The sequence below is a fragment of the Ailuropoda melanoleuca genome, chromosome 15, assembly GCF_002007445.2.
Source record: "Ailuropoda melanoleuca isolate Jingjing chromosome 15, ASM200744v2, whole genome shotgun sequence".
Taxonomy (NCBI): domain Eukaryota; kingdom Metazoa; phylum Chordata; class Mammalia; order Carnivora; family Ursidae; genus Ailuropoda; species Ailuropoda melanoleuca.
In genome coordinates, this window is record NC_048232.1 from 5029686 (window position 1) to 5055983 (window position 26298).

A 26298-nucleotide genomic window follows, 5' to 3' on the forward strand; every position below is an offset into this window, starting at 1 on the left:
TCACAGCAACAGATAACTAGAGCAAGAAGCATCGTACCAGCTCAATCGGCAGGACCCTTCCCGGGTTGCAGGAATCAGAGGTTTCGGGCAGGGTAGGGGGAGATGGTGATTCTGGAGAACTCTGGGCTGCAGCCTCCTGATAGGGGTGAGGTGGGAGGGATAGGAAGGGGTCGTGATGCAGCAGAAGAGGTGAGCCCCACACCCCTGCATACTGCTCACTTGCTGGTGGAACTCACACCCGCCGTTCCACTGTAGCTTGTCATTGCTCTCCGCTCACTCCTCCTCGCTTCCGGGTACCACGTGTCCTCCCCAACCAAACCCTCTGGGCATCAGCAAGTACTATTTTTATGTCAAATGGGGATAGAATGCGAGGCAGTGCTTGGAACTGTCAAGGCAGGATGGGGAGACCGGGTACAGAAAGACAAGTGGCTCAGTGCCCCCAGATATCACCCCCTTTAGAGCTGTGCCTGAGAACAGGCTATGTACCATGTGTCAGGAAAATGTGCCGTACTCCAGTTAAGAATCTTTTAGTTTATTTATGCAGAGTGTCTTAATCACCTTCAGGGCACTGCATCAGTCCCTGAAAATTCGAAGATGAAAATAGTTCTTAATTTCAAGATGTTCATCACTGCTCAGCGGGTAAATTCTGGGGCTGTGGTAAGTCATAGAGGTTACTTAGACATGTCCCCAGGACCGCACCACCTAGTAAGAGAATTCATTTTACCTCTTTGCTTCTTTAAAACAAGCACCTGATTTATTTATCCACCCCCACCCCACCAGCCTCTGTCCTTCCAGACCTCAACTCCACCCCCCCTGCTTGCTTCCGGGTCTAGATTACTTTCCTAGATCTAATTTTTGTCATGTGATTTCCCCAGCTTGAACGCGGTTGGTGCCTGATGGACCACAGACTTAATCTGTGATGGACCGGAGGCAGGTGATTCTGCAGCTCCGACACGGGCCTCCCGAGGTCATCATACTAGTTTTCCAAAGATGATGGTCAAATGGAACCACGGATCTGTGAAGCAGCCCCATGACGTGACACTTTTACACGCGGTAGAAACCTTTCAACATTCTGGTTCTAATGAATGGCTGCCAATTTTTTTGTGCCGAGTTGTGTCTTCTGTCAAATTAGTTTTTGAAATCACAAAGGTCAAACTCTTAAAACTTACAAAGAACAAAAAGGGTCCAGTTAGTGGTAAACTCTAGAAAAATAGGGGCAAACAGCTGAAGAGAGATGCAAAACATTTAGATAATCAGGCAGGTTCAGAATAATCAAGTGATTAAGCCCAGCAAACACAATGGCTCTGCTCCTGCCTTAGCCATGAGTTTCCTCTCTTTGGGAAAGAGAATTGCAGGGAGTGACAATGGCATGGCTCTAAAATCCTAACACCAGCCCCTGGAAATTCCTACCCTTCCTTCACTTTTGATGAAACCATCTAAATTGACGATGGGAGGAATTTAGTCGGGAACGGCCCTTGGCGAGCTGCTGTGGATGGTTACTGAGCCCGTGTCCCACTTTCCAAATGCTTGTGATGGCAGCCTGACTACCCCGCCTGTGCGCGAGGCAGTCGACGGCTGGGTTCTAGTGGGGGCTGCTCCTTTCCTACCCCATCGCCCTTCCTAAATGTTGGCCAACCCAGCATTAATTGAGCCATGTGACCTTGGGCAAGTCAACTTCTATAGACCTCAGTTTTCTCATCTATAAAATGAGGAGGTGGGATGAGGCCCCTGATTTTATAAATACATTTTATTTTTAAAAAAGGAGAACAATGCAGGGAAAGAGTGTGTGTGTCAGGCACACCTGGGCCGTAACCTGCCACTTGTTACTTCGCACATGGAAATCTTATTAGAGATTCTCCAAAACTGTGATCTGATCCAGCTTTAGGCAAGGTTTCTTTTCTCCTTTTAGAAAGAAAAGCGAAGCTCAACTATTGGGACTCTGCATTCCCGCTCTTTCTCCTCTTTTTTATTTGTGGTGCATTTCTTCTCAGTGATTCTTTCAGTGCATTTTTTTTTTTGTATTGAAAATAGACATTTTGTTTATACAAGGCATAATCTCAAAATAACAGTTATATAAAATATGTAGATATTATAGACAGGAGTATAAATAGAAATGCATATACATGGAAAATGTCACTGAGTTCAGTTGCCTTCTTTGTGAATCCTTAAATCAAGTGGATTCGTGGGCATAATCCGTCTTTGCTCCCTTTCAGTGCCTGCAGAGTGCCTCAGTACAGGGACAGCGTCGTGGAGCTGCAACGCTGTTGTCATCCTTGTAGACATGTCTTAAGCCAGCAGGAGACTCATAAGTGTCTTAGAGTCTCAGGTGTATTTGTTTTCTCTGTAAACTGCAAGTCAGGGTGAGGGGTGGAATGGTCAAGCTGCTAAGCTATCCCAAATAAATGTCACAATGAAATAAAAGGAAAGCCGAGGCCTTCAGCTATTCCTAGGAAAGCTTCAACTGCTGGGATCTGGGGAAGTCAGCCCTACACCTGGGGAAGAGGCCGGGCAGGGCAGGTGCCGAGCATCCATCCTGAGACTGGAGAGCCTAGGAGATGTCTTGGCTGGGTGCCGTTGATAAAATGATGCCAAGACGTCTGTTTTATCATCCTGACGGGCTCTTTCCTGGCGCCCAACTCCTTGAGTTGTTTCCAGGTCCTCTTCAGCTAGGGCAGGGTTGGTGCCTTGGCTCCACCCTCTGCTGCCCTCAGTCTCCCCCTGGAGTGTCCTAGGTCGTGTGGGTGGTTTTCCGCGTCGTCCTCTCTGCTGTCGGTTCCCCTGGTCATTGGCATCACTTCCATGCGTTCCATTTCAACACTGGGTGTCTGCAAAGTTTGCCTGTAAAGCAGATCATTCACAGGTTTTGAAAAGAGGAGAGGGTCGCCCTCAGCTTGAGTGAACCCCCTACTGAACACTCAGATGGGGAAAGCCTAGCTTACCTCCGTTCGTGGCTCGTATGTACATCTTACTTTGGTATTTTAAGCCGCTCATCCACCAAAGAGTCACCAGTGCTGTTGGAGCAGCTTACCCCCTCGTCTCCAAACCTCTGCTAAAAAGCAGTAGTTCAAATGGCAGGAGCAGAAAGGAGAGAGTAACTGGGAGCCCGGCTAAGCCAGACATGACCATCTTGATAAAAATGATATACTATTCCTAAAGCTTTTAAAACAGTCCTTGGTACTTGGTGTGTGTTTAAAGAAACAAAGATATTAACCATTTCCTGAGTAACCAAGAGTGGGGGAGGCAGAACATCTTATTTCCACAGGATTCCCTGTCATTGAACAGCATGGGTTTTTAGGCCCTGAGTACCTGGGTCAGCGATTTCTTCCATGGATGATGTCATCTACCTCTTGAGGATAGGCAACTCTTTAAGGACATTTCAAAGTAAACACTTAGAATCCAAAGAAAACAAAAACACCAATTCGAAGAGATAGCTGCACTGTGTTCTCTGCAGTATTATCTACACCAGCCGAGAGACAGAAGCAACCCAGGTGTCCATCCATAGATGAGTGGATTCACAATGGAGCATTACTCAGCCATAAAAAATAATGAGATCTTGCCATTCGCAACAACATGGATGGACCTAGAGGGCGTAGTGCTAAGTGAAATAAGTCAGAGGAAGACAAATACCCTAGGATCTCACTCATTTGTGGAATCTAAAAACCAAAAACGAGCAAACAAAACAAACAGGCGTTTGGATACAGAGAACACACTGGTGATTGCTACGGGGAGGGGCTGGGGGGGCAGGTGAAATAGGGGACGGGGATTCAGAGGTACGAACTTGCAGTTACAAAATAAACAAATCACGGGGATGTAATGTACAGCCCAGGGAATATAATCGATCGTAGTGTAGTAACTTTGGAGTCAGGTAGGAACTAGACTTGTCACGGTCATTTCAGAATGCATAAAATGCTGAATCAGTATGATGCACACCTGAAACTAATAGGATGTTGTATGTCAGCCACACTTCGATTGTCAAGTACATAAGTGCTTTGAGCTCCTTGGAGTGAGCTAAACTATAAATCGGGACTCTAGGCCGATGTACTGAAAATAATGCTGAAAGCCAGTGTGTTGGATGACATATCTACCTAATAACTCATTTGTAAAAAATAAGTTTACAACAAAGAACTGATTCACCAAATGACCAAGTGGTTATGCTTTTCAGGTTAACAAGTCTTAAGATATATGCACCCCGTGCATAAATATAAAGATATATTTATCAATATTTCTTTACTATAGTCAGGGAATATTGATATTTTCATCTTATCGGCATATTTATTGGTCATATACACCAAATTTACGAATTCTTGTAAGATCCTATTTTTAAAGTCTTATTCTTAAAAAAAGATTGTGTATATTTTTTAAGTCAATATAGTTAGTCATTATAATCTCTTAAGAATGTAACTCCAAATATAACATCTCATGTGGAAATTTAGTTATAATGACACTTTGAAAGTCCTTTTAAAAGTCTTTTTTTATTTTGCCAATATTTTAGCATTTTGGGGATTGTTTTGACAGATTTTCGAGTCACACCTCAACCTTAGTGTGTTTGTTTCTAAACGATCCATGAGGTTTATCACATTTCTTTTGGTTGGGAAGGTATTAACAGCTTTCAAAGATGGATGTGAATTTTTAGATGACTTTTTCATTTCGGCCTCACAGTAGCATTTCATGGAATTCATTTTGCCAAAGTGAGGCTTGAAGGATGGTATCATCCTTATACTGATATATTTAGAAAAGAATTCTTTATGACTAACAACTAAAAGTTTTGTTTCAACAAGTCTGATTTCTACTGTCATTGTATGATGCTGAGGAAAGATCCAAAACAGCCCTATCAACACAGAATGCTGGTTACTGCCTTTTTTTTTTTTTTTTTTTTTTAAGATTTTATTTATTTATGCGACAGAGACAGAAATAGAGACAGCCAGCGAGAGAGAGAACACAAGCAGGGGGAGTGGGAGAGGAAGAAGCAGGCTCATAGCAGAGGAACCTGATGTGGGGCTCGATCCCATAACGCCAGGATCAAGCCCTGAGCCGAAGGCAGATGCTTAACCGCCGTGCCACCCAGGCGCCCCTGGTTACTGCCTTCTAATTGATAAAAGTATGAAATTAACGGGGCGCCTGGGTGGCACAGAGGTTAAGCATCTGCCTTCAGCTCAGGGCGTGAACCCGGCGTTAAGGGATCGGGCCCCACATCAGGCTCCTCCGCTATGAGCCTGCTTCTTCTCCCACTCCCCCTGCTTGTGTTCCCTCTCTCGCTGGCTGTCTCTATCTCTGTCAAATAAATAAAATCTTTAAAAAAAAAAAGTATGAAATTAAGGCTAATATGCCAGTTGAGGCTTTAATGAAAATGATAAAAATGCCTCAAGATCAGAAAAATAATAAAAACTGAAATTTCAGCAAGTGGCAGAAACGGACTTCTGGTCACCGATGCTGAAATAAGAATTTCGACGATCAGAAATACAAAAGTCAGGCCGACATAAATGAGCACGTAAATAAGAAAGCATCCCTATATTTAATGAGAACGCTCAAGAAAATATATTCATGATTGTATCGCAGCAATTGCGTATCCATCAAATTGGTTATTGGGTAGGTTCTTTCCTTCTGAAAAGGAAAGAAAACTTCATTCATTCTTTTCTTTCCTTGTTATAAAGCAGCCCCTTGTTACCAGTTAGGCTCTGGCTGCCACGTCTCCGACAGGTGGCCTGCGGAGGGCCTCCCAGGGCAGGCTGTCTGTTTGATCGGGACAGGACTGGGCGAACCTGAGAGCCTGCCTCCATAGCCAGGACAGGGGGTCTTGCTTTGAGGGGGCGGCAGAATCATGATGATGCAGCCCATTTCTCGGAGGGAAGGAAGAACCCTGTCCAGTGTGATTCTCTTCCGCTACTCACCTCGATTTTTGGTAACAGACCAGAAGAAGTACCGCACACATGACACCGAGCACAGCGACAGGTGTGAAGATCGCCGCTGTAAGAAAACAGAACGCAGCTGTCAGGCGGAGAGTCCTGGCAGGGGGTTCACGTCTAAGAATCTGGAAACTCTTCACAGTTGACGGTCCTGCAGAGAGATCCGAATGCCTTCCCAGCCAGCTTACTGTCACCAGCAATTCTGGAGCAGTCCCATCTGCTCTACTTCTGGGCAGAAAGTACGTTCTTTCCCCACCAGTACTGTCAGCTCAAACCATCCGCTTTCACGTTGTCCCACATCCCCGGCTCCTAATCCATCCCTCCTCATCAGGGTGACTCGGTGATGGGAGGAGAGGAGAAGGCTGGGGTGGGAGGATGCGGAGAGAAGCCATGTCAGCTGCTAAATCCAAAGTCAGAAACTAGGGCGAGAGTCCCTCCTCAGTTGTCCCTGGGACCACCTCCCCCTTTTCTTCAACTTCACAGAACCCCGATTTGGAAACAATAGCATGTTTCTTCCAATTTCATCTTTTTTTTTTTTTTTCTTCAAAGTAGGCTCCACGCCCAGCATGGAGCCCAAGGTGGGGCTTGAACTCAGGACCCTGAGATCAAGACCTGAGCTGAGATCAAGAGTCAGAGGCTTAACCGTTTAATCCATGTGCCCCCATTATTGTTTTTTTATTGGCAACTTTTTATGGCGGAGGAAGAGTGGTAAGGAGAGAGAGGAGGTGTTGGAAAAGTCACAGATAAGAGGAGAGTAAGGCCATGGGTTAGGAGAAGGGAAAGATCCTGTTTGGGTTGGGTTGGAAGGAACAGCCTGGAGCAGTGGGAGCACTTGCGGGTAGGAGGCCAGCAGCCCCAGGGCATTTGAGATTTATTAGAGAGGATAGGAAGAGCGGGATCTCTCTGGGGAAGCCAGAGAGCTCAGTCGAGGGCACAGTGAACCTGACTATTTTAAAAACACTTGCATCAGTAATAAGCTCCAGGCAGAGTTGGCCCGTTTACCTCCATATTGTAAAATCTCCCTGCAAAAAAACACCTACCTGCCCTATGTGAAGGATAACAACTCTAAACATCTGGGGGGCCGGGGGTCTGACTGTGGACCACGAGTCACATCTCCCAGACTGTTCAGCTGTTTGGACCTGTGTCTCTACAAGCAGCACACGACCTCGTGTACAGGACACATCTCCCATCTTGGCCTTCGAAATACAGCTCTATCGAAAAACAGAAATATGAGGATGTGGGGAAACATCCATATTCTCTGCCGGGTACGAGTGTAAATGGTACAGTTTTTCTCAAGGGCAGTTGGCAACATAAAACAACGGCTTTAGAGAAGAACACACCTGTTGACTCTAGTCCCATTTCTAGGAATTGATTCCAAGGAAATGGACAAATACATCCAGGCATATTCACTGAAGTATTGTTTAAAACAATTTTTAAAATGTTAATCTCAATCTATTAGTAAAAAATTAAACTGTTCTATACCCATACATTGGACTATCATCCAGCTTTAAAAAATTAAGAAATGAATCTATATTTATTAACACAGAAAGATGTCTCCAATATCTTAAGTGAAAAAAAAAAACTGGCTGAGATAAAAATGAACCAAAAAATAATCTCCAGTAAGCCATGCGTGTGTCCATAGGTGCAGGGCAGCCTTGAAGAATGGATACCAGAGTATTAAGTAATGGTGGGCTTGTGGATAATCTATACTTTCTTTTAAAGAAGTTTGCTTTTTCCCCGATGTTTTTGAAATGCTACTCTCATCAGAAGAAACAGTACAGTTGTCAAAACAAAACCACCCATGCCTAAGTAAATACAAACAAGGAAAGTCCCAAAGGAAACAACAAGGAAGCATGGCAAATGAGTGAAAACTGTTTTGAGTTTTCAGACTTAACATTAATCATCATTATGACTAACAACCAGAAATACTTCCTAAGGGATGGTGTGCCCTAGGGTAAACTATTTCCTCCCTTTACTAATTAACTCGGCATGCATTTACTGCTCCTGGAGGGATTTATCGGAAAAGGCTAGTTGATGTCAACTGCAGTTTTGCTTTCATAATGCCTCTTCCTGGTTCCTCTGAATGAAAGTCGAGCCTGCAGGCTCCCAACTCCAGAGAGAGGAGGGTTCCTGAGCCAATGATGTGACAGAGCACTTTGAATACAGGAACAAACTCCTACCCTTGGCCTCTTCCTCGATTATATGCAGGCAAACTGAGTAAAGAAATTGAAACCAAATCACTAATTTGCTAGGTAAACAAATCAACTGGCAAGTTCCCCACCCTTTTTTGTTTCCTAGGGGATGCGTGGGTGGGAGAAAAAGGAAGGGAGAGAGAGGTTTGGTGAGCCAGAGGAGAATAGAGGAAGGTTCAAGTCTGGGGGGAGGGAGGAGAACAAATGGATTATTGCTCAGGAGGCTGAGAACGGCCTGTAGCTGCCCGCCTTGACTTCAACCTGAAGTGAGAGTTGGGTCCAAAGCAAAGAAGGTGGCCGAGGCAGCCAGTGGCCACTGTTCAGTGTGGATGATGAAAAGGTCCTCTGAGAACATGGTGGAGTGTGGGGGTCACCATTCCTTAGCAGTACTTGCAAACTAGGTCAGCCAGGGAGCGCTGTTTCTGAGTGCTGGTGTGCCCGCATCTGATGAAGGCAGTTTCGGAGTATCATTATTCCTGGGCAGTGTGTCTCTTCTGTCTCTTACTGCACTAGACACATAGTGAGTGTTGGGCTCAGAGTAGGTACTCCATAAATACCTAATCGATTGAACTAAACCGTTCACAGTCCATAAGTTAAAGTACGTTTGACATGCCATTTGCTTCTCAATGAGAAATCTGCATTTCATTGCAACTTAGGACCAACCTGGCCCAGACTTAGAACTCAGTCTATATTGAATAAACGGATGAACGATGTAATATAGAGCTAGCTCCTGTTAAAGACTGAGCATGTCAACTGCAGCAAGTTTATTTCAGATATGAAAGATGAGAAATATAACATAGTTTAAAGAATTAATTTTTCCCTCCTAGTGTCCTAATGAACCTGGCAATGTAAACACTGCCATGGGTGACATCCTGGCTTTTTACTTTACAATTAGGAGTCCTCAGGAATAGCCCTAGTTAAAGACCAGATAAAGGATATTGAAATAACTGGATGAAATTATTGATTAAAAGGGCTGCCAAGGGGTGCCTGGGTGGCTCAATTGGTTAAGCATCTGACTCTTGGTTTTGGCTCAGGTCGTGATTTCAGGGTCATGAGACTGAGCCCTGTACAGGGCTCTGCACTCAGCCTAGAGTCTGCTTGGGATTTTGTCCCTCTCCCTCCCCCATCTGTTCCTCCCCCTCCTTGTGCTCTCTCTCTCTAAAATAAATAAAATCTTAAAGAAAAAAAAAGGCCGCCAAGTGAGCCTGTAGATATTTAAGACAATGAAATGATGAATCGCATTTCCTAAACATTTATTAAAATGTTAAAGTCCTCAAATTGACATTCTATTTGCTTGCTCATTTACTTTTTATTGAGCATCTATTTACCATTTTCTGTTAAGCTAAAAAAAGCAACTTTTAAAGTTCTGATAATCTTTTATGTAACTTGTTTTAAAAAGTATGATTATTGGTAGTTATCAATGGGCTGATGAAAATATTAAGTTAACATTTGCTGAGAGATTACTATGGTAAAGCATCTATATTTGCCTATAGACATGGTCAGCTCATTGCTCATTCATGCAGAAATGGCAACACCTGTGGATGCCCAAGGAGCCAGCAGGTATCTCTGCTGCTTGTATCTGACGGGGGCAAACTCTGGGGTCTCAGGTGGCTGGGACTGTATATGACATACTTGACAGGCACCAATCACTAAGTGTCTTTATTTTTTTTCAATTTTTTTAATAATAATTTTTTATTATGTTATGTTAGTCACCATACAGTACATCCCTAGTTTTTGATGCAGTGTTCCATGATTCATTACTTGCTATTAACACCCAGTGCACCATGCAATACGTGCTCTCCTTAATACCCATCACCGGCCTATCCCAATCGCCCCCCCCCGAAGTCCTCAGTTTGTTTCCCAGAGTCCATAGTCTCTCATGGTTCATTCCCCCTTCTGTCTTTAGAAAGACAGCATGATTTTAATTTCAGTTTACACCTTCTTCGTCGATAAAACTTAAATAACAACTAATGAAATATAACTCGTCTTTATTTTTTTATTCCTTTGCTAATAATTGCTTGATCTGGCTTGTAAGTTAGGAGCTAACGTGTTTGTCTTGAAGCCCCCTGGAAGAAGGAAATCTTATTCACACAGCCCGAAAGATTTGAAGATTTTTGTTTTTGTTTTTTTTAAATCTCTGTATTCCCGCAGTTTCTTGCACAGAGCTGTCTTTGCCTATTGCAGATGTCGAGTAAATGTTTATTACGTTATACTTCAGAATTTGGGAGAGAGTTTCTGATATTTTAATCTAGTGAAAGTCCTGAGCTGGAAAAATACATTATAAGATGATATCCCATAATAAAGTAGTTGTTTGAAAATCTACGTAGAAAACATGGCCTCCCGGATCTTATGTGTAGGATTTTATCCTACAGATATACTTGCCCACAGCAAAATGATAGAAGGTTTTCCAATTAATTACTGTTTGTAACGTAGTCAAAGAATGTAAACAGTCACGTGTCCGAATAGGGGGTTGGCTACATAAATTGTGGCAAATCCATATGGTAGTTTTGTAGCTGTTTTAAAGAATGAAATGGTTTTAATGTATTGATATGAAAGGATTTCCAAGAGATACCAGCAGGTGAAAATGAACAAGGTGTAAAACAGTGAAAATACAATACCTATCTAGCATCATGTAACCTCCATGAGCTATTTACAGGTTGACTCTCTGAAAGGATACACAGAAATCTGGTAGCAGGAGTTGCTTTCTTCCTGCAAGGGGATTTTGAGTCTGAGATGGGGCTTTTTGCTCTATGTCTTTTTGTAATTTGTAATTTTTGAACTCTGTGCAAATATTACCAATTCAAAAAAGTGAGTAAAAAATGTGAAGCTTTGTAGAAAGGTTAATGTAGTATGTGACATCCGCAGAAAAATTAGGTTGGCTGCTTTTTTTTACTGCTTGCCTCTTAAGTGATAAACATTTTTGTTTCAGTGTCCTTGTCATTAAATCCCACAGTTTCTCAATGAGAATACTCCCCAGAGGGGCTTTTTAAAAAATGTTCTGCCTTTGCATATACATTCTGATCATTTTAAAAAACATTCTAATCAACTAGCTGCTGAAATGACCAAACCTACTTGGTTGGCTTTTTTTCTTTTCTTTTCTTTTCTTTTCTTTTCTTTTCTTTTCTCTTTTCTTTTCTTTTCTTTTGTTTTTTCTTTTCTTTTCTTTTCTTTTTTCTTTTCTTTTCTTTTCTTTTCTTTTCTTTTCTTTCCTTTCCTTTCCTTTCCTTTCCTTTCCTTTTCATTTCTTTTCTTTTCTTTTTTTTCTTTTCTAAGAGAGAGAGCGTGTGTGCACATGCACATGCTGGGGGGGGGCGCTGCAGTGCAGAGGGAGAGGGAGAGAATCTCGAGCAGCCTCCAAGCTCAGCACAGAGCCTGACTTGGGGCTCAGTCCCACCACCCTGAGATCATGACCTGAGCTGAAAGAGTTGGACGCTTAACTGACTGAGCCACCCAGGCGTCCCTCACTAGTTTTTTTTCCCCTAGATGACACTTTTTAGAAAATATATTTAATTAATTAATTAATTGACTTTTTTTATTTGAGAGAGAGAATGAGTGGGAGCAGGGGGAGGAGCAGAGGGAGAGACAGAGAAGCAGACTCCCCGCTAAGGGTGGAGCCTATGCAGGGTGATGCGGGGTGATGCAGGGCTTGAGCTCGTGACCCTGAGATCATGACCTGAGCTGAAATGAAGAGTCAGATGCTTAACTGACTGAGCCACCCAGGTGCCCCTAGATGACACTTGGTGTGGATAAAATACAGCCACAAAAATGAGTCATTCTCCAGTAGGAAAACTTGTAAATAGAAAACAGAAATAATTTTTGTCTGTACCACGTTACGGTGGTGGGGTTTTTTTTTTTTTTGGCTTATTGAAAACTTGTCAGACAAAAGTCTTATATTCTTTATGATTGCCTTTTTCTCTCCCTTCTTGCTCTTTTCTTCCTCCCTCCTCCCCTCTCTTCCTCTCTTTCTTTAATTCTTGCGAACACTTTCCACTCCCCTCCTCACACTCACTGGGTCATTCACTTTCTCTCCTAGCCTTAAAGTTGTGTGTGTCTTCTGTAAAAAGAAGCCTTTTATATTGAGAAATTTGAGCAGTCTTGCTATAAAGTGCGTCATGCTAACACCCTGTAAAAGACTAATGCAGTTTATGGCAGAATAACAGCATCGTTGTAATGACAGCAGTACACACTTGTGGTTTTCTGCTAAGTCCTGGATGGAAGTGTAGCTGGGCGTAGTGGAAGGAGGCTGTCTTGTGATGTGTCAGCTCTCCTGTTCCCACATCAGTGGCCTGACAGTGAGGAGCTACCGATAGTGAGATAAGCCGTCATGTTAGAGTCCTGTAAGTAGGGTGATCCTATAACTAAAAACCTAAACTGAGACACTCTTGAGAGGGGAGGGGGATGCTGCTGGTGGCCAGGCTGGAGCAGCACGCATGAGCCAGGACTGTCCCACCCCCCTGAGACCGAGGTCCCCTGGGCATAAACACTGCGAGGACAAGAAAAAAAAATACGTACCAGTCACAGTTCCAGAATTGTATGAATATGTACCTGCAGAAAGAGATTGCAGTTCAGTTATTGCTGTAGTCCTAAAGGCACTAATTTCTCATTAAGCAGGAGGAATTTTGGACAATTTGGCTCCCATCCTAAAGCCTTGAGAGATTGATGGCTGGCAAAAACAAATTCCCTTTAGCAGAGAACAAGGGTAATTTATGTAGATGCTGGGCCATGCTCAAGAATCAAATGTGCCCTTTTTGCGCAGTGAAGGAAACCATCAACAGAACAAAAAGGCAACCTACTAAATGGGAGAAGATATTTGCAAGTGACATATCTGATAGGGGTTAATATCCAAAATGTATAAAGAACTTATACAGCTCAACACACACACACACACACACACACACAAGCAAATAATCCAATTAAAAATGGGCAGAGGACCCGACAGCCATTTTCCCAAAGAAGACATACAAATGGCCAACAGGCACATGAAAGGTGCGTAAGATCACGGATCATCCGGGACAGGCAAATGTAAAACCACAATGAGATATTACCTTACACCTGTGAGAACAGCTAGAATCAAAAAGACAAGAAATAACAATTGTTAGGGAGGAGGTGGAGAAAAGGGACCCTCGGGCACTGTTGGTGGGAATGCAAGCTGGTGCAGCCACTGTGGAGAACAGTATGGAGGGTCCTCACAAAATTAAAAATGGAAATACCTACATGATCCAGTAATTTACTGCTGGGTGTTTACCCAAAGAAAACAAAAGCACTGATTTGAAAAGACACACGCACCCCTGTGTTTGTTGCAGCATTATTTACAGTGGGCAAGATACGGAAGCAGCCTGATGTCCATCAGGACATGAGCCGATAAAGAACACGTGGTGTGTGTACACAGTATCACTCAGCCATCAAAGAGAATGGAAGCTTGCCATTTGAGATAATAGTGCGTGGACGTAGAGTGGATTATGCTAAGTGAAATACGTCAAACAGAGAAAGCCAAATACCATATGATTTCACTTAGATGTGGAATCTAAAAAACGCAACAGATGAACAGACAAAAGCAGAAACAGACGCATAAACACAGAGAACAAACTGATGACAGCCCGAGGGGAGGAGTGTGGGGGGATGGGCAAAACGGGTGAAGGGGAGTGGAAGGTCCAGGCTTGCAGCGATGGAATGAATAAGTCACAGGGATGAAAGGTACAGCATGGGGAATATAGCCAATGGTATTGCAGTAGAGAAAAACCTGCCACAAAGCATCAGATGTGCCTTTATGGGAGATGCGGATTACGAACAGCTTTTCCATCCCACAGATGGTGACTCCAGAATACAGAAGGCTTCCACTGTCCTCCCATATTGGGAGGAGGCAGATATTATTCAGATTGGCAAAGCCTCTGCCATGCAGGTCAATACGGTGAGCCTTGTCCCATCCAGGAGATGGACTTTCTTTTCCAGCTGGGCTGAACCAGGGCAAAGCACTGAGGTTAGAGGGCAGAGCAGGAAGGCTGTGGCACAGAGCAGTGGGCAGAGGGTTACGGAGTTGTCTGGACTTAGGATCAGGGGGTATAATGCTGTGCAGTCAGCTCCCTCCAGGTCTCCACCCGCACCTCGGAAGCGGCCCATGGGTTGCTGACCTCTCCTGAAGTAGGCAAAGCCAGTGCTAACCTGGCGTCTCCTGTGAGGCAGAGGGACTGTGTTCCGAGGCCTTTGCTGTTGCCTGAGGTGGGGCTGGGGAGGGTTCTTTCCTGATCGGCCCTGTGGTTCCTGTAGCCGGAGGCTTTGACGGCATCAGCCTGGAGCCTGGCACAACAGCGGGCTTTGTGGCCACTGTGGTGTCTGACTTGGAAGTGAAAGCTGGCTCTGTAGGAAAGTGCAAGATATGGAGAAGAGAAATATTTAGAATTGTGTCTCTGCTCAGCTCCAGAGGAGAGTGGACTTAATACTTGCTCTAGTGAAGTCCACCGTGGGCCAGTCCTCCCCCAGCACATGCCTCCTGACTGTCTGGGAAAATCCCTTATGTGGGTAACCCATTCATGCATCTGGAATGGCCATGGGACTTTCGAGAACGCGAGAGGCTCTGCAGCTGTTTACCATGGTGCCCCTAAGTTAAAGACACCGCGGATTTGAGCAGATCGGGCTTGTGTACTAGAGAAGGCGTCTAAGATGCTGCGAGAGGCCGCTCTCAAAAACCGAGTGTGACTATATTTGCCTGAGACATCTGGGGTGCTGATATTCGTTTATTTTTTACATGTTCGCACATGATATCTGAAATAAGGGGAAGCCTGTGGTTCAGCCTGACTCTTAGAGAGCGTATTTGAAGAAAGGGTCCTGGTTTTGTGCTGATCTGGGGGAGGGGAGCCCGCCTTATGTCTAGGCCCTCACCCTCCCTGTCGACCTGGCAAATGGCTGCCCCCAAACTGTGAAGCATGGTGGAAGGTGGAAGAACTTCACTATTCTCTTTCCATGAAAGAGGGGTCTTCCAATGTGATAAATACCATACCTAGGAACCGCAGCCCCAGAGCAAAGGAGTAAGCAAGGTGCCTCTGGGACCCCAGCACCGTTGGCTGTCTGGCCACACTGTGTGGGGCTGCTCTCCAGCCACTTATGCTGTGAGACGTCCTCCTGCCCCCTCCTCCCCCATCAGTGCCTCACACGTGCTCACACGACCTGGCCTGCCAGCACTCCAGGTGCCCTGCAGACAGAGCTCCCCCAGAGCCTTTCCACCCTAGTGCTCATGGCCATGTCACCCTGCATCGGAGACTACACTCCCACGCCTGAGATTCTGACCGCACACTTTCATCGTGTGCGATGCACGAAGGCAAGGCTGGGAGAGATCACTTGATTATTCTCATCAGTTGGTGAACCAGATGCGACTTGCGTTAAAGGGGTTTGGGAATTACCCAAACTTAAATGTAACCAGTGCTCAACCGTATCCTTGGTTTGTAGTCAACAAACTACCTAACTAACTAGGAGGAAACCTCCTTCTGGCCTCGCCATCCTCCCTTCAGCATTGGTTCTCAGCTTTGCCTCCCTAAGAATTACCTGGGGGAGCTTCTAGAACCCTAATTCCCAGACTGCTCCCCAGACTGCCAGAGTCCCAGGGAAGTCCCTGTGTGCGTCCACAGTTAGGAAGCTATGCTCTAGGGAAGGCGTGCCCGAGCAGTGCGGCCAAAGGCAGCAGGATGACTGTGTCTAGGCAGGAAGGGGGAGACAGGGGTGGGGAAAAGCCACACTGGATAACAGGACACAAAAAATCAGGAGTTAAGTGTAAATTAAGGCTTTCCTAGGATGTAGGGCACATTGTCCCAAGATATTAGCATCCAAGATTCCAAATTTTCTTAACATCAGAACGGTGCTGAGAAAATTGGGATGGAAGATGAACTAAAACCCTGGAAATTCGTAATGTTGGCAGCTTTGTGCAATGCTTCTGTACCAGAGCGATCATTGTTGGGACTGTTGCGGGTACAGTTCTGCATGGATCTCTCATGTTTCTGCATGCCTTGTCAGCAGAGGCGCTGACAGCCCTCTCTTGGGACTGTCTTTTCAAAGATGCTTATATAGCCTTGGAAGGTGGAGACAGCGCCTCCCTATGGAGCAAAGGGCAGACATGGTCAGCCAGTTATAAAAGACTCCAGTTTCTTGGGGTGCCTGGGTGCCTCAGTTGGTTAAGCGTTGGCTCTTGATTTTGGCTCAGGTCGTGATCTCAGTGTCCTGGGTTGGAGCCCATCATTGAGCTCCATGCTGAGCATGGAGTCTGCTTGAGATTCTCTCTTTCCCTCTGCTCCTCCCCCACTCAAGCTTGCCCACGCACATGCACGCACTCTCTCTCTGTCTCTAAAATAAATAAATCTTAAAAAAAAAAAAAAGACTCCAGTTTCTTGAACTCAGGCTTCCTCTGCTATGAAGCAGCCTGTTGGGTTTGCAGGCTTCTTGTAGGCCCATCCCCGTTGCCCCTGTGGGACACAGAGATGAGGGAATTGAGGCAAACATGCCGTAGGTCCCACTTCCTGATGTGCCATGTAAGTAGAACGTCCTTAGTCTCTGAAGCAGGAACGTCCCGTTTTCCACTGGCACCCATGACGTGTTGACGGGCTAACATGCAAGGCAGGCAAAACCACAGATCCTCCCCAATTTTGATAAGGAAGTGCATCTACAGCTAAGTCTGATCTGGCATATTAAGAGTGAATTTCGAACGATCATTAATTTTGTGCAACTGAAACCTAGTTATCAAGCAACTTTGATTTAAAAGAGAAAATTAAGCTAATATAAGATTTAATTTTGACGTTTAAAGAAAGTATGTTCTATTGTTTAAGTTGGCTGTGGAACTCCAGCAGTGGTCCAAGAATCTGAGGGACTCACAGGGACCTGAGTGGTCGCGGGGAATGGGAGTCCTTAAAAAGTTTCCAACATCCCTACCTTTTCCAGAAAGGGAGGTGCTCTCTGGCTCTGGGGTCACCCCTGCTGGCACTTCTGTGGAGGATGGCCTTAGGTGAGTCAGGGAGGGGTCTCCTAGAGAGAGGATAACCACATGGCATTTATGAGCCTGAGGGTGGAACCTGGAGTGCTTCACAACCACATATAAATAAAAAATAATTATATAAATTTAAAATAGAGATATCTGGCTTCCTGGGATAGGTCAGAAGCACAAGAAACAAGCAACAATGTTTCCCAATCTGCAATTCCCATGCAAATGCAAAGAGATGGCAAACTCTTTTCCTCGCCTTTCAAAAAGACTGTGCACATATCAAATGTCTTGTTATTTTAGGTTAGAATGAAATCAATGAGATTGACTCCATTTTATAATACTGTCTTTTACATGGGAAAATGAATGATTAGTTGGTAGATTCCGTTGTTTTGTGAGGAAATAAAAAAAGCATTCCAAGCACAGGAGGTTAGGAAAAGTAATGGAGGGAGTTGTTAGTGGTAGAAGGTGAGGAACCTTTGGGCTACATGAAACCTAAAGATCATCCAGTCTTTAGCTTCTAAAAGTCTATGATCCCAGGTCTCTCCCCCTTGCTTCCTCTCCCCCCACCCTCCACCAACCGGTTCAGAGCCTACACCTTTTCTCCATCTTGGATTCATTCACTCAAAGGAATTGGCACTTTGAAGAAACAGTCACTTTGCCTGTGCTGGAAAGCCCTTATCTTTGCCCCTGGAATACATGTACCAGTGGGTGCCCAGACTGGACAGAGTAAGAGGTCCACTCTGTGTCTTTGCCACAGTGTTATTGTTCATACCTGTCGTCACCCGCTAGCTCATCACTTCAGTGGCACTTAACGCCATGTGGCACTGTGTCCCCAGCTGAGTGATTCCTTTGCAACAAATAGAAGGCTCCTTCTTGCCCTGCCTCTGATGTCTGCATGATGTCATGCAGGTGGAGGGGGCAGGTGCATAAAATCAATGAGAAAGTCTGGCTCTTCGAGGAATCTTACAGCAGAGTGAGTTTTCTCTAGAACAGCCCCTTTTGTCCACTTCTCCAGAGAGGACTTGAGAATTTTCACATATATGAGAAAGTATATCACTTGCAGTTGGACATGTACCAAATATGCAATAAACCATGAGTTATTCTTTATTTTTCTAGCATAAGGGGCTTATTATTCCTGGAAATGGCACTATTGACTTCCACTCCAAGATTGTTGGCTTCTGACATAGTTACCCAGTTGTGGATGGTTCAAAGAAAAAATAGATTCTGACAACCATCCCTCTCATGGGCTCTGGAGTGCTGGCTGGACACCAGACATGGGAGACCAAGCTAAGGGAGTCTCTGCTCCTTGGGTAGCCCCCATTCTCCTGGGTGGGTAACAGCAAAGAACACTAATAATTTCCCTACAGGTTGTCTTCTAGGGAGAAATTGGGGAAGCTGTCTGGGAGGCAAGCATGCTGTGAGCAGACACCCTTTGTAGCCAAATTCTTGGTATCATAATCTTAAAGGCATACCTCAGAGATATTGTAGGTTTGGTTCCAGACCACCACAATAAAGTAAATGTGGCAATAAAGCAAGTCAAATGAATATTTTTGTTTCTCAGTGCATAGAAAAGTTCTGTTTGCACTATACTGTAGACTACGAAGTGGGCTATATAGCATAGTGTCTTAAAAAATCCATATATATATACCTTAATTTAAAAAATACTGCTAAAAAATGCTAACCATCATTTGAGCTTTCAGTGAGTCATAATCTTTGCTGGTGGGGGGGGTCGTCCCTCGATGTCGATGACTGCGGACTGATCAGGGTGGTTGCTGAAGATGGGCGTGGCTGTGGCAATTCCATAAAATAAGACGCGGATGAAGTTTGCCACAGTGACTGACTTTTCCTTTCATGAACGATTTCTCTGTAGCAGGTGGTGCTGTTTGATAGCATTTTACGCACAGTAGAACTTCTTTCAAAATTACAGCCAGTCTTTTCAAACCTACCACTGCTTTATCAACTTAGTTCACGTAATATTCTAAATCCTTTGTTGTTAACTTAACCCGGAGTAGATTCCATCTCAAGAAACCACTTTCTTTGCTCATCCATAAGATGCAACTCCTCATATGTTCAAGTCTGGTCATGAGATCACAGCAGTTCAGTCCCATCCTCAGGCTCCGCTTCTAATTCTGGGTCTCTGGCTGTTTCCACCCCATCTGCAGTGACTTCCCCCACTGTAGTCTTGAGCTCCTTAAAGTTATCCATGAGGGCTGGAATCAACTTCTCCAAAACTCCTGTGAATGTGTATATTTTGATCTCTTCCCGTGGATCATGAAATGTTCTTAATGGCATCTGGAATGGTGAATCCTTTGCAGAAGGTTTTTAATTTACTTCGCTCATATCCATCAGAGGAATCACTGTCTTTGGCAACCATAGCCTTATGGGATGTATTTGTGAAATAATAAGACTTGAAAGCTGAAATGACTCCTTGATCCAGGGCCTGCAGAATGGATACTGTGATAGCAGGCAGGAAAACAATCTTAATTTCATTTTCATCTCAATCAGAGTTCTTGGGTGACCAGGCGCATTGGCAATGAGCAGTCATATTTTGAAAGGAAACTTCCTGAGTGCTAGATCTCAACAGTGAGTTTAAAATATTCAGTAAAACATATTGTAAGCAGATGTGCTGTCGTCCAGGCTTTGTTCTTCCCTTTATAGAGCACAGGTAGAGGACATTAGCATCATTCTTAAGGTTCCTGGGATTTTTAGAATGGTCAGTGAGCATTGGCTTCAACTTAAAGTCATCAGCTGCATTAGCCCCTAACAAGAGAGTCAGCCTGTCCTTTGAAGCTTTGAAGCCAGGCATTGAGTTCTCCTCTCCAGCTGGGAAAGTCCTAGAGGACAACTTCTTCCTCACTAAGGCTGTTTTGTCTACATTGAGAATCTGCTGTTTAGCGTAGCAACTCTCATTAATTATCTTAGCCAGAAATTCTGGATAACTGGCTGCCTCACTTTGCACTCTTATGTTATGGAGACGGCTTCTTTCCTTGAAGCTCGTGAACCAACCTCTGCTCACTCCAGGCATTTCTTCTGCAGCTTCTTCACCCTCTCAGCCTCCATGGAATTGAAGAGAGGACCTTGCTCTGGATGTGGCTTTGGCTTACGGGAGTGTTGTGGCTGGTTTGATCTTCTATTCGGACTCCTAAAACTTCCTCCGTGTCACCAATAAGTCTCTTTTGCTTACTTACGTTTTGTGTGTTCTCTGGAGTAGCACCTTCAGTTTCCTTCAAGGACTTTTCCTTTGCATTCACAACTTGGCACAAGAGGCCTATTTTTTTGGCCTATCTTGACTTGACATGCTTTTTTCACTAACCCAATCATTCCTAGTTTTGATTTGAAGAGAAAGACATGATTCTTCCTTTCACATGAACCTTTAGAAGCTATCGTAGGGGTATTAATTAGCCTAATTTCAGTATTGTTCTGTCTCAGGGAATAGGGCGGTCCAAGGTGAGGGAGAGAGACGGGGAACAGCCAGCTCGTGGAGCTGTCAGGATACATACACAACACCCATTAAGTTAACCGTCTTACGTGGGTGCGGCTTGTGGTGTCCCAAGAGAATTGCAGTAGTAACATCAAAGATCACTGATCCCAGGTCACCATAACAAATATAAGAAAGTTTGAAATGCTGCGAGAATTACTAAAACGTGACACAGAGACACAAAGTGAGCAAATACTGTTGGAAAAATGGCGTCAGTAGACTCGCTTGAGGCAGGATTGCCACAAACCTTCAATTCGTAAAAAACACAATTATGTGTAAAGTGCAATAAAGCAAAACGCAACAAAATGAGGGATGGCTATAGTTAATATTGTCCAGGTTTCACTTTATGCTGCTACAACCCACAGTGTTGACATCACGTTCATTTTCTAGATGAGGAACAAAGATTTCCAAGATGGTAAGGCCCTTGCTCAAGGAACCCAAAATTGTGTGACCCTGAAGCCTATGTATTTTCAACTCCCAGGGGTGTTGTTTCGGGGCCCATTGGTTTATTTAGCCTCAGACCTCAACACAAATGTCTTGTCCCCCAGAGATGGGCCCATTCAGCTTCCCACACTATAGCTCGGCTCTGTGGGGCTTTGGGAAGCGGGATGGAGAGACTTGCAGGGATGGCTACTTACTGATGCACTTGAGATTGGGAATTGTCCAGTGGGCAATATTGGTGGTCTCATTGAGCACGCATTCAGTCAGACTGGATGTCCCAGCTTTACGCTTGAAGCCAGAGTTACACGTGTACCGCTCCCTGGAGCTCACTTTGTAACTCTTGACCCGGATGTCTGCATGTTCGACGGACTTGGGAGGAGGGCATGTGATGCCTGCGAGGGTACAGATAAGACAGGAGAGATGAACACATTTCAGCTTGTTCAGAAGGTGTTCTCCAGGGCAACTTGGGCGGCACTTCGTGCCTTTACAGCCAGGGTCTGGCTTTCCAAGGGGCCCCTTAGGATACGCCCTAGATTCTAATCATGTGGAAAATGGTTGGTAAGGGCTCTCATCATTTAGAAGCCTTCCAGCAGCCTTGTCTTAAGTGCTCACCAGCCAGCATGGCTAGGGACTGGGGAGTCATCCGAGTAAACCCCTCTCCCTTCCCTTCACTCCCCATCAGTCTCTCACCTTCTCTGTCTCTTTGGCCCCATCCAGCCGGGCCTCTGCGTTCTCCTGCTGGAAAGCAGCAGTCTTTGAATTGGTCTCCCTGCCTGTTCTCTGTGAAAACTTTAACCCATTTCTGTAATACAGCCAGTCATCTTCAGAAATGCACACTGGATGACTTCACTCCTTCCTGGTTGCCCGCTGCTCTTCCCTGTGGCCACACTGGCCTTCGGTGCCCCTAGGCCACTGACCATGCCCACTGCTCTCCCCAGCCCATCTCCTGCCATCCTTCCTCACATGAACATGACTTTCTCAGGAGAGCCTTCCCTCCTCTCCCCCTCCCCTCCCCCGCCCCACCCAGTCAGCCGGGTCCCACAGTTCTGCGTTCTCTCCCTGTGTAGCCAGCCACTCCCATGGTTGTAAGACAATGAGATGATGGAATGGCTGTGTCTCATCACCTGCACTTTGAGCGTTGGAGGCGGGGGCCAACACGGGCTTCTCTGAGCCTCGTACAATAGCTGGCAAGGGAAGGTGTTCAAGAAAGAGTTGTTCAGAGAATGATGCTTAGTATGCGCGTGCCCTTTACCCCAGCAATTTCACTTCCAAGACTTTACCTTACAGATATACTAGTACATTTATGAAGTGAGTATGTACAAAGCTATTGACCGTGATAGCCAGGACCTATAAATTACCTTGTATGTGGTCAGCAGGAGACTAATTTAGTAAATTACAATACAGCTACCCTGCAAAGAGGTACCCCCCAGCTCTTTCCAATCGATGAAGAAAGCTCTTTAGGCACCAAAGCGGAAAGATCTCCAAGATACACTGTTAGGTTAGGAAGAAAAGGAACAGAACCCTGTGTTTCATATGCTACCATCAGTGAAAAAAGAAGGAATGGTTCCAATACACAATTTTTGCCTATCCATAAAATCTCTGAAAGAATGCAAGAGACTGTTCACACTGGAGGAGGCTGCTGAGAGATGCCCTGGGAGAGACTTTTTACTGAATGCCTTTTCATACTTTTTTTTTTTTTTTGCCTTTTCATACTTTCTGAGTTTTTAGTGATGCAAATGTTTTACCTGTTAAAAATGCTTTTGCGGGGCCCCTGGGTGGCTCAGTGGGTGAAGCGTCTGCCTTCGGCTCAGGTCATGATCCCAGGGTCCTGGGATCAAGTCCCGCATCAGGCTTCCTGCTCAGCCAGAGTCTGCTTCTCCCTCTGCCTCTCACTTGTGCACTCTCTCTCACTCTCTCTCTCTCAAATAAATAACATCTTTAAAACTTTTTTAATTTTTATTTTTTAAAGATTTTATTTATTTATTTGACAGAGAGAGACAGTCAGAGAGAGGGAACACAAGCAGGGGGAGTGGGAGAGGAAGACGCAGGCTCCCAGCAGAGGAGCCTGATGCGGGGCTTGATCCCAGAATGCCAGGATCACGCCCTGAGCCGAAGGCAGACGCTTAACAACTGAGCCACCCAGGCACCCCTAAAACTTTTTTTAAATAAAAAATAAATTAAAATGCTTTTGAAAGTTTTTGCAATGCCCCGTTTCTTCAGCCACTTTGTACATAGATGTTTATTATTCCTTTTCATATATTAATATATGCTGAGGTGAAAATTAAAGTATTTAATAAGGAGTGCCACCTAGATAGCTGCTGGCAATAATTGGGACGGGGGTGGGGTGACCACTGGCCACAGATGAAAGGGCACACTGATGAGGACTGGCAGAATATTAGTTGTGCCTGTATACACTGTTTTAAATATATGAAATACTTCATAATAGAAAAGTAGGGGCTGGGAGATTTTAAAGTACCCTGCCACAGGAACTCAGAAATCTTGAGCCTAGGACAGGAGAGGGATAAATCCTGCCTAGTGGGGGTGTTCAGTGCTTTGGTTATTATATGTTCCCTGCTACATTGAATGTGAGAAATGCAGGAGATTCTAGAATTAGGAATTTTTGCCTTTTTCTGAGCAAGTGAAGCCAGCTTGGGGAAAAATTGAAGGCGAGAAGGTTTGCAAGGTCATCTGGGAGGATTCTGGACCCCCTTTAGGGAGACAAACGCCCCCCCCCCACCGAGTCACTCCCAGCAGACTGTGGATGTGACAAAGTGCGTGCCAAGTGATACCTTTTATCAGAAGAATGTCACCAAAAGAAGGTAAGAGCTAGAGCTAGAATGAGTCAAGTTTTCTCTAACCTGTACAACTGTGTTAAAAATGTCCCCTTCCTTCTAATTAGAAGTTGAAAGATTTGAGCAAGATTTAGACCCCACGATTTTCCTCACTATGAAACTTTCTAGCTAAAAGCAATGTCCTGGGACCTGCCCGGTCATGTACATTCATTTTATTTTTGTGGCATTTCTACAGATAGGTGCTCAGTAAATCTGCAGGATAAGCCCTAGAGCTGGTCTCATGGCTTGTGGGTATGACACCTGGCGAAGTTCTGTCTCCTCATGTCTGGGTTCTGGAATGCACCAGGAGCAGACAGTTCTAGTCTGAAAGTCTGATGACCGAGCTACCTGCAAGTACGGTAAACAGTCCAAACCCCAAGTGGATGAGGTGAGCTCCATCACCTACCCACATTAGACCTTGGTGCTAGGTCTGAGGGGGCCAGATTCTGGAAAATGCGACCATCTTCTGCAGCTCTGCATGTCACAGTGAGGATTTGGCTTCTGGAACATGAATCCCCATCCATCCTGGAAAATGTAACGTCTCTGATCTTAACCTGGGTGTTCTAATTGGGGCTGGTTTCCTTCTGTATTCTTCAAATAGGCCACGCTTGTCTGATTTACCCAAATAGTGTCTGTGTCTGCTTTCCAGCAACCTGAGCCTTCTTTGGGTTGGGCAGGATCTGGGGTCAGCCTTGACTGGCCATGGGCCCCCAAAGGGCAGCTTTCTCCTTCCTTCTAACCTGCTTCCTGTGAGTTGGCCTGTCTCTTCCTAGAAACCCTAGCTTTTGGGACTAGGGCTCTGACCCCCCTGCCCAGGTCCTGCCCATCTTTTCCTCCAGAGAGCAGTCCCTGGATTGCCACACTGCCCGGCCGCTGGCTTAGGTTTAGATGTCCAAGAATGACTATCAGAATCACCAGGACACCTACTCACTGCCTGGACCCCTTATGCCACGTCCCACTGGCTGGGTGAGTCTCTTCAGATATTTTGGAGGAATCCACCTCCAAATTCAGAATATGGTCAGAACAGTCTACTGTAAGGGCATGGCAGCCTGCAGATCAACCAGCCCACAGGTGGGTCAGCTGTCCGATTCTCCCCATCTCCTTCAGGAAGGCCTTCCCTGTGGGCTCTCCTGGCTGAGATCCCAGCATGTCTCCTACCTGAGCCTACCAGAGCTATGACAGCCCCCTGGGTCAGGAGAGCCCAGGCCTTAGTTTGTTCTTCCTGGTCTCAAGAAGGGAAATGGATTGTTTGATTTTTGTTCTTAATCCAACCATTGACTTTTCTTTTTAAATCCCATCGGCCTCGAATCTCACATTTTGTACAATATAATATACATCTGTGCTGTTCTAATAGTCTCAGTGTTCTCTCTTCATTCACGTGACTGTTAGAACAGACTCGAACATTTTCTTTTCATTTGCAGCGAAGTCATAAGACAATCTTCATTTTAACTTATGAGTTTTCTAAAACCATTATTTTCTTACTATTTCTATAAACAAAGTCAATAGAAGAGGGAAGAAATCTATCTGCTTAGATTTATATCCTTTACCCCCAACCCACCCCCCCGCCCAAATCTGGTCTTTGGGTTGTATCCTCTTCGCCTGAATCCCTTCCAAAAATTTTTATTCAGCAGGTAGGCCTCAAGTTCCATTTTAATTTCAAATAACATTCTGAATCTACTGATCTTCCCTCTCTCACATTTTTTTCAGTCTCTACTGTTTTCTGTGTTGTTTCCAGATTTGGGACTTTTGTCAGCAAATTCTTCCACCTCTGCTGAGTCTTGAAATACTCTCTTCCATTTGGAATGGTGGTTTTCAACTTTCAGCATTTGTGGCACACTTTGAAATAAAACACTTGTGACCGGTCACTCAGGAGGACTTAAATGGCGACTGTGTCAGCCAGAGTTATAAAGAATCGCGGCTACCACAGAAGGGCACCAGCGCTAGCGTGTGACTCATGTGGTTGTCCCTTGGAGCTGGTGGCTCTGTGTGTGGGACAGTTTATTGAGTATATGAGAATTCAAAGTTCTTACACATTTCAGTAACTGTGCAATCTTCTTTGTGATGGCTTGACTTATCCCCCTCACCTTTGATTCCTAGCAAATAGCACCCCTCTCGGCTCAACACCCCTCTGCCAAACATGGTTGTCCTTGCAGGTGTATTGACTTTAGCAACAGTGAGTGGGACTCACCAAATAGGAAAGCATTCACAGGAGGCATGCTATGCGCACAGTCGAGAACCCCTGTTTTAAAAGGAAAAGCAAGCGGGGACAGATACTGAGTAAACAGCGACAGGCTTATAGCCTCCACACATTCTCCTCCGAAGCCCATCTCTGCTGTTAAATCTGAGGGCAAAGGTCTAAAGTCGCTGTCAAAGCTTTCTTTCTTCTTGGTAATCCGTAGGAATCAGTTGTCATCAATGAGAAAGACAAACACAGTCCAGGTTTCTCTCTGTTAGAGGAAGAAGTTGAACTATGGATCAGGGGAAAGGATGACTA

General features: G+C 44.9%; 2 protein-coding genes across 8 annotated transcripts in view; one reads left to right on the top strand and one right to left on the bottom strand.

Annotated features, from left to right (window-relative positions):
* FBH1 (F-box DNA helicase 1) overlaps nucleotides 1-1576 on the top strand; it is a 63634-nt gene extending 62058 nt beyond the window's left edge. For both annotated transcript variants that reach the window (XR_004620660.1, XM_034643585.1), the window contains one exon: nucleotides 876-1576. The gene's annotated coding sequence lies outside the window, so the exon portion shown is untranslated. The remainder of the gene's footprint in view (nucleotides 1-875) is intronic.
* Nucleotides 1577-1732: 156 nt separating this feature from the next.
* Nucleotides 1733-26298, bottom strand: part of IL15RA (interleukin 15 receptor subunit alpha) — a 51358-nt gene continuing 26792 nt past the window's right edge. For 2 of the 6 annotated variants that reach the window (XM_034643589.1, XM_034643590.1), the window contains exons 2-7: nucleotides 21171-21365; nucleotides 17006-17098; nucleotides 14255-14449; nucleotides 12608-12640; nucleotides 5889-5964; nucleotides 1733-2838 (exon numbers count right to left, since the gene is read on the bottom strand). In XM_034643589.1, coding sequence (XP_034499480.1) covers nucleotides 2667-2838; nucleotides 5889-5964; nucleotides 12608-12640; nucleotides 14255-14449; nucleotides 17006-17098; nucleotides 21171-21365 — 764 coding nt within the window. In that variant the 3' untranslated portion in view covers nucleotides 1733-2666. Of the gene's footprint in view, nucleotides 2839-2939; nucleotides 3050-5888; nucleotides 5965-12607; nucleotides 12641-13140; nucleotides 13160-14254; nucleotides 14450-17005; nucleotides 17099-21170; nucleotides 21366-26298 lie in introns of those variants that run through there. The other 4 variants (XM_034643591.1, XM_034643593.1, XM_034643594.1 and 1 more) reach the window with 4 other exon arrangements.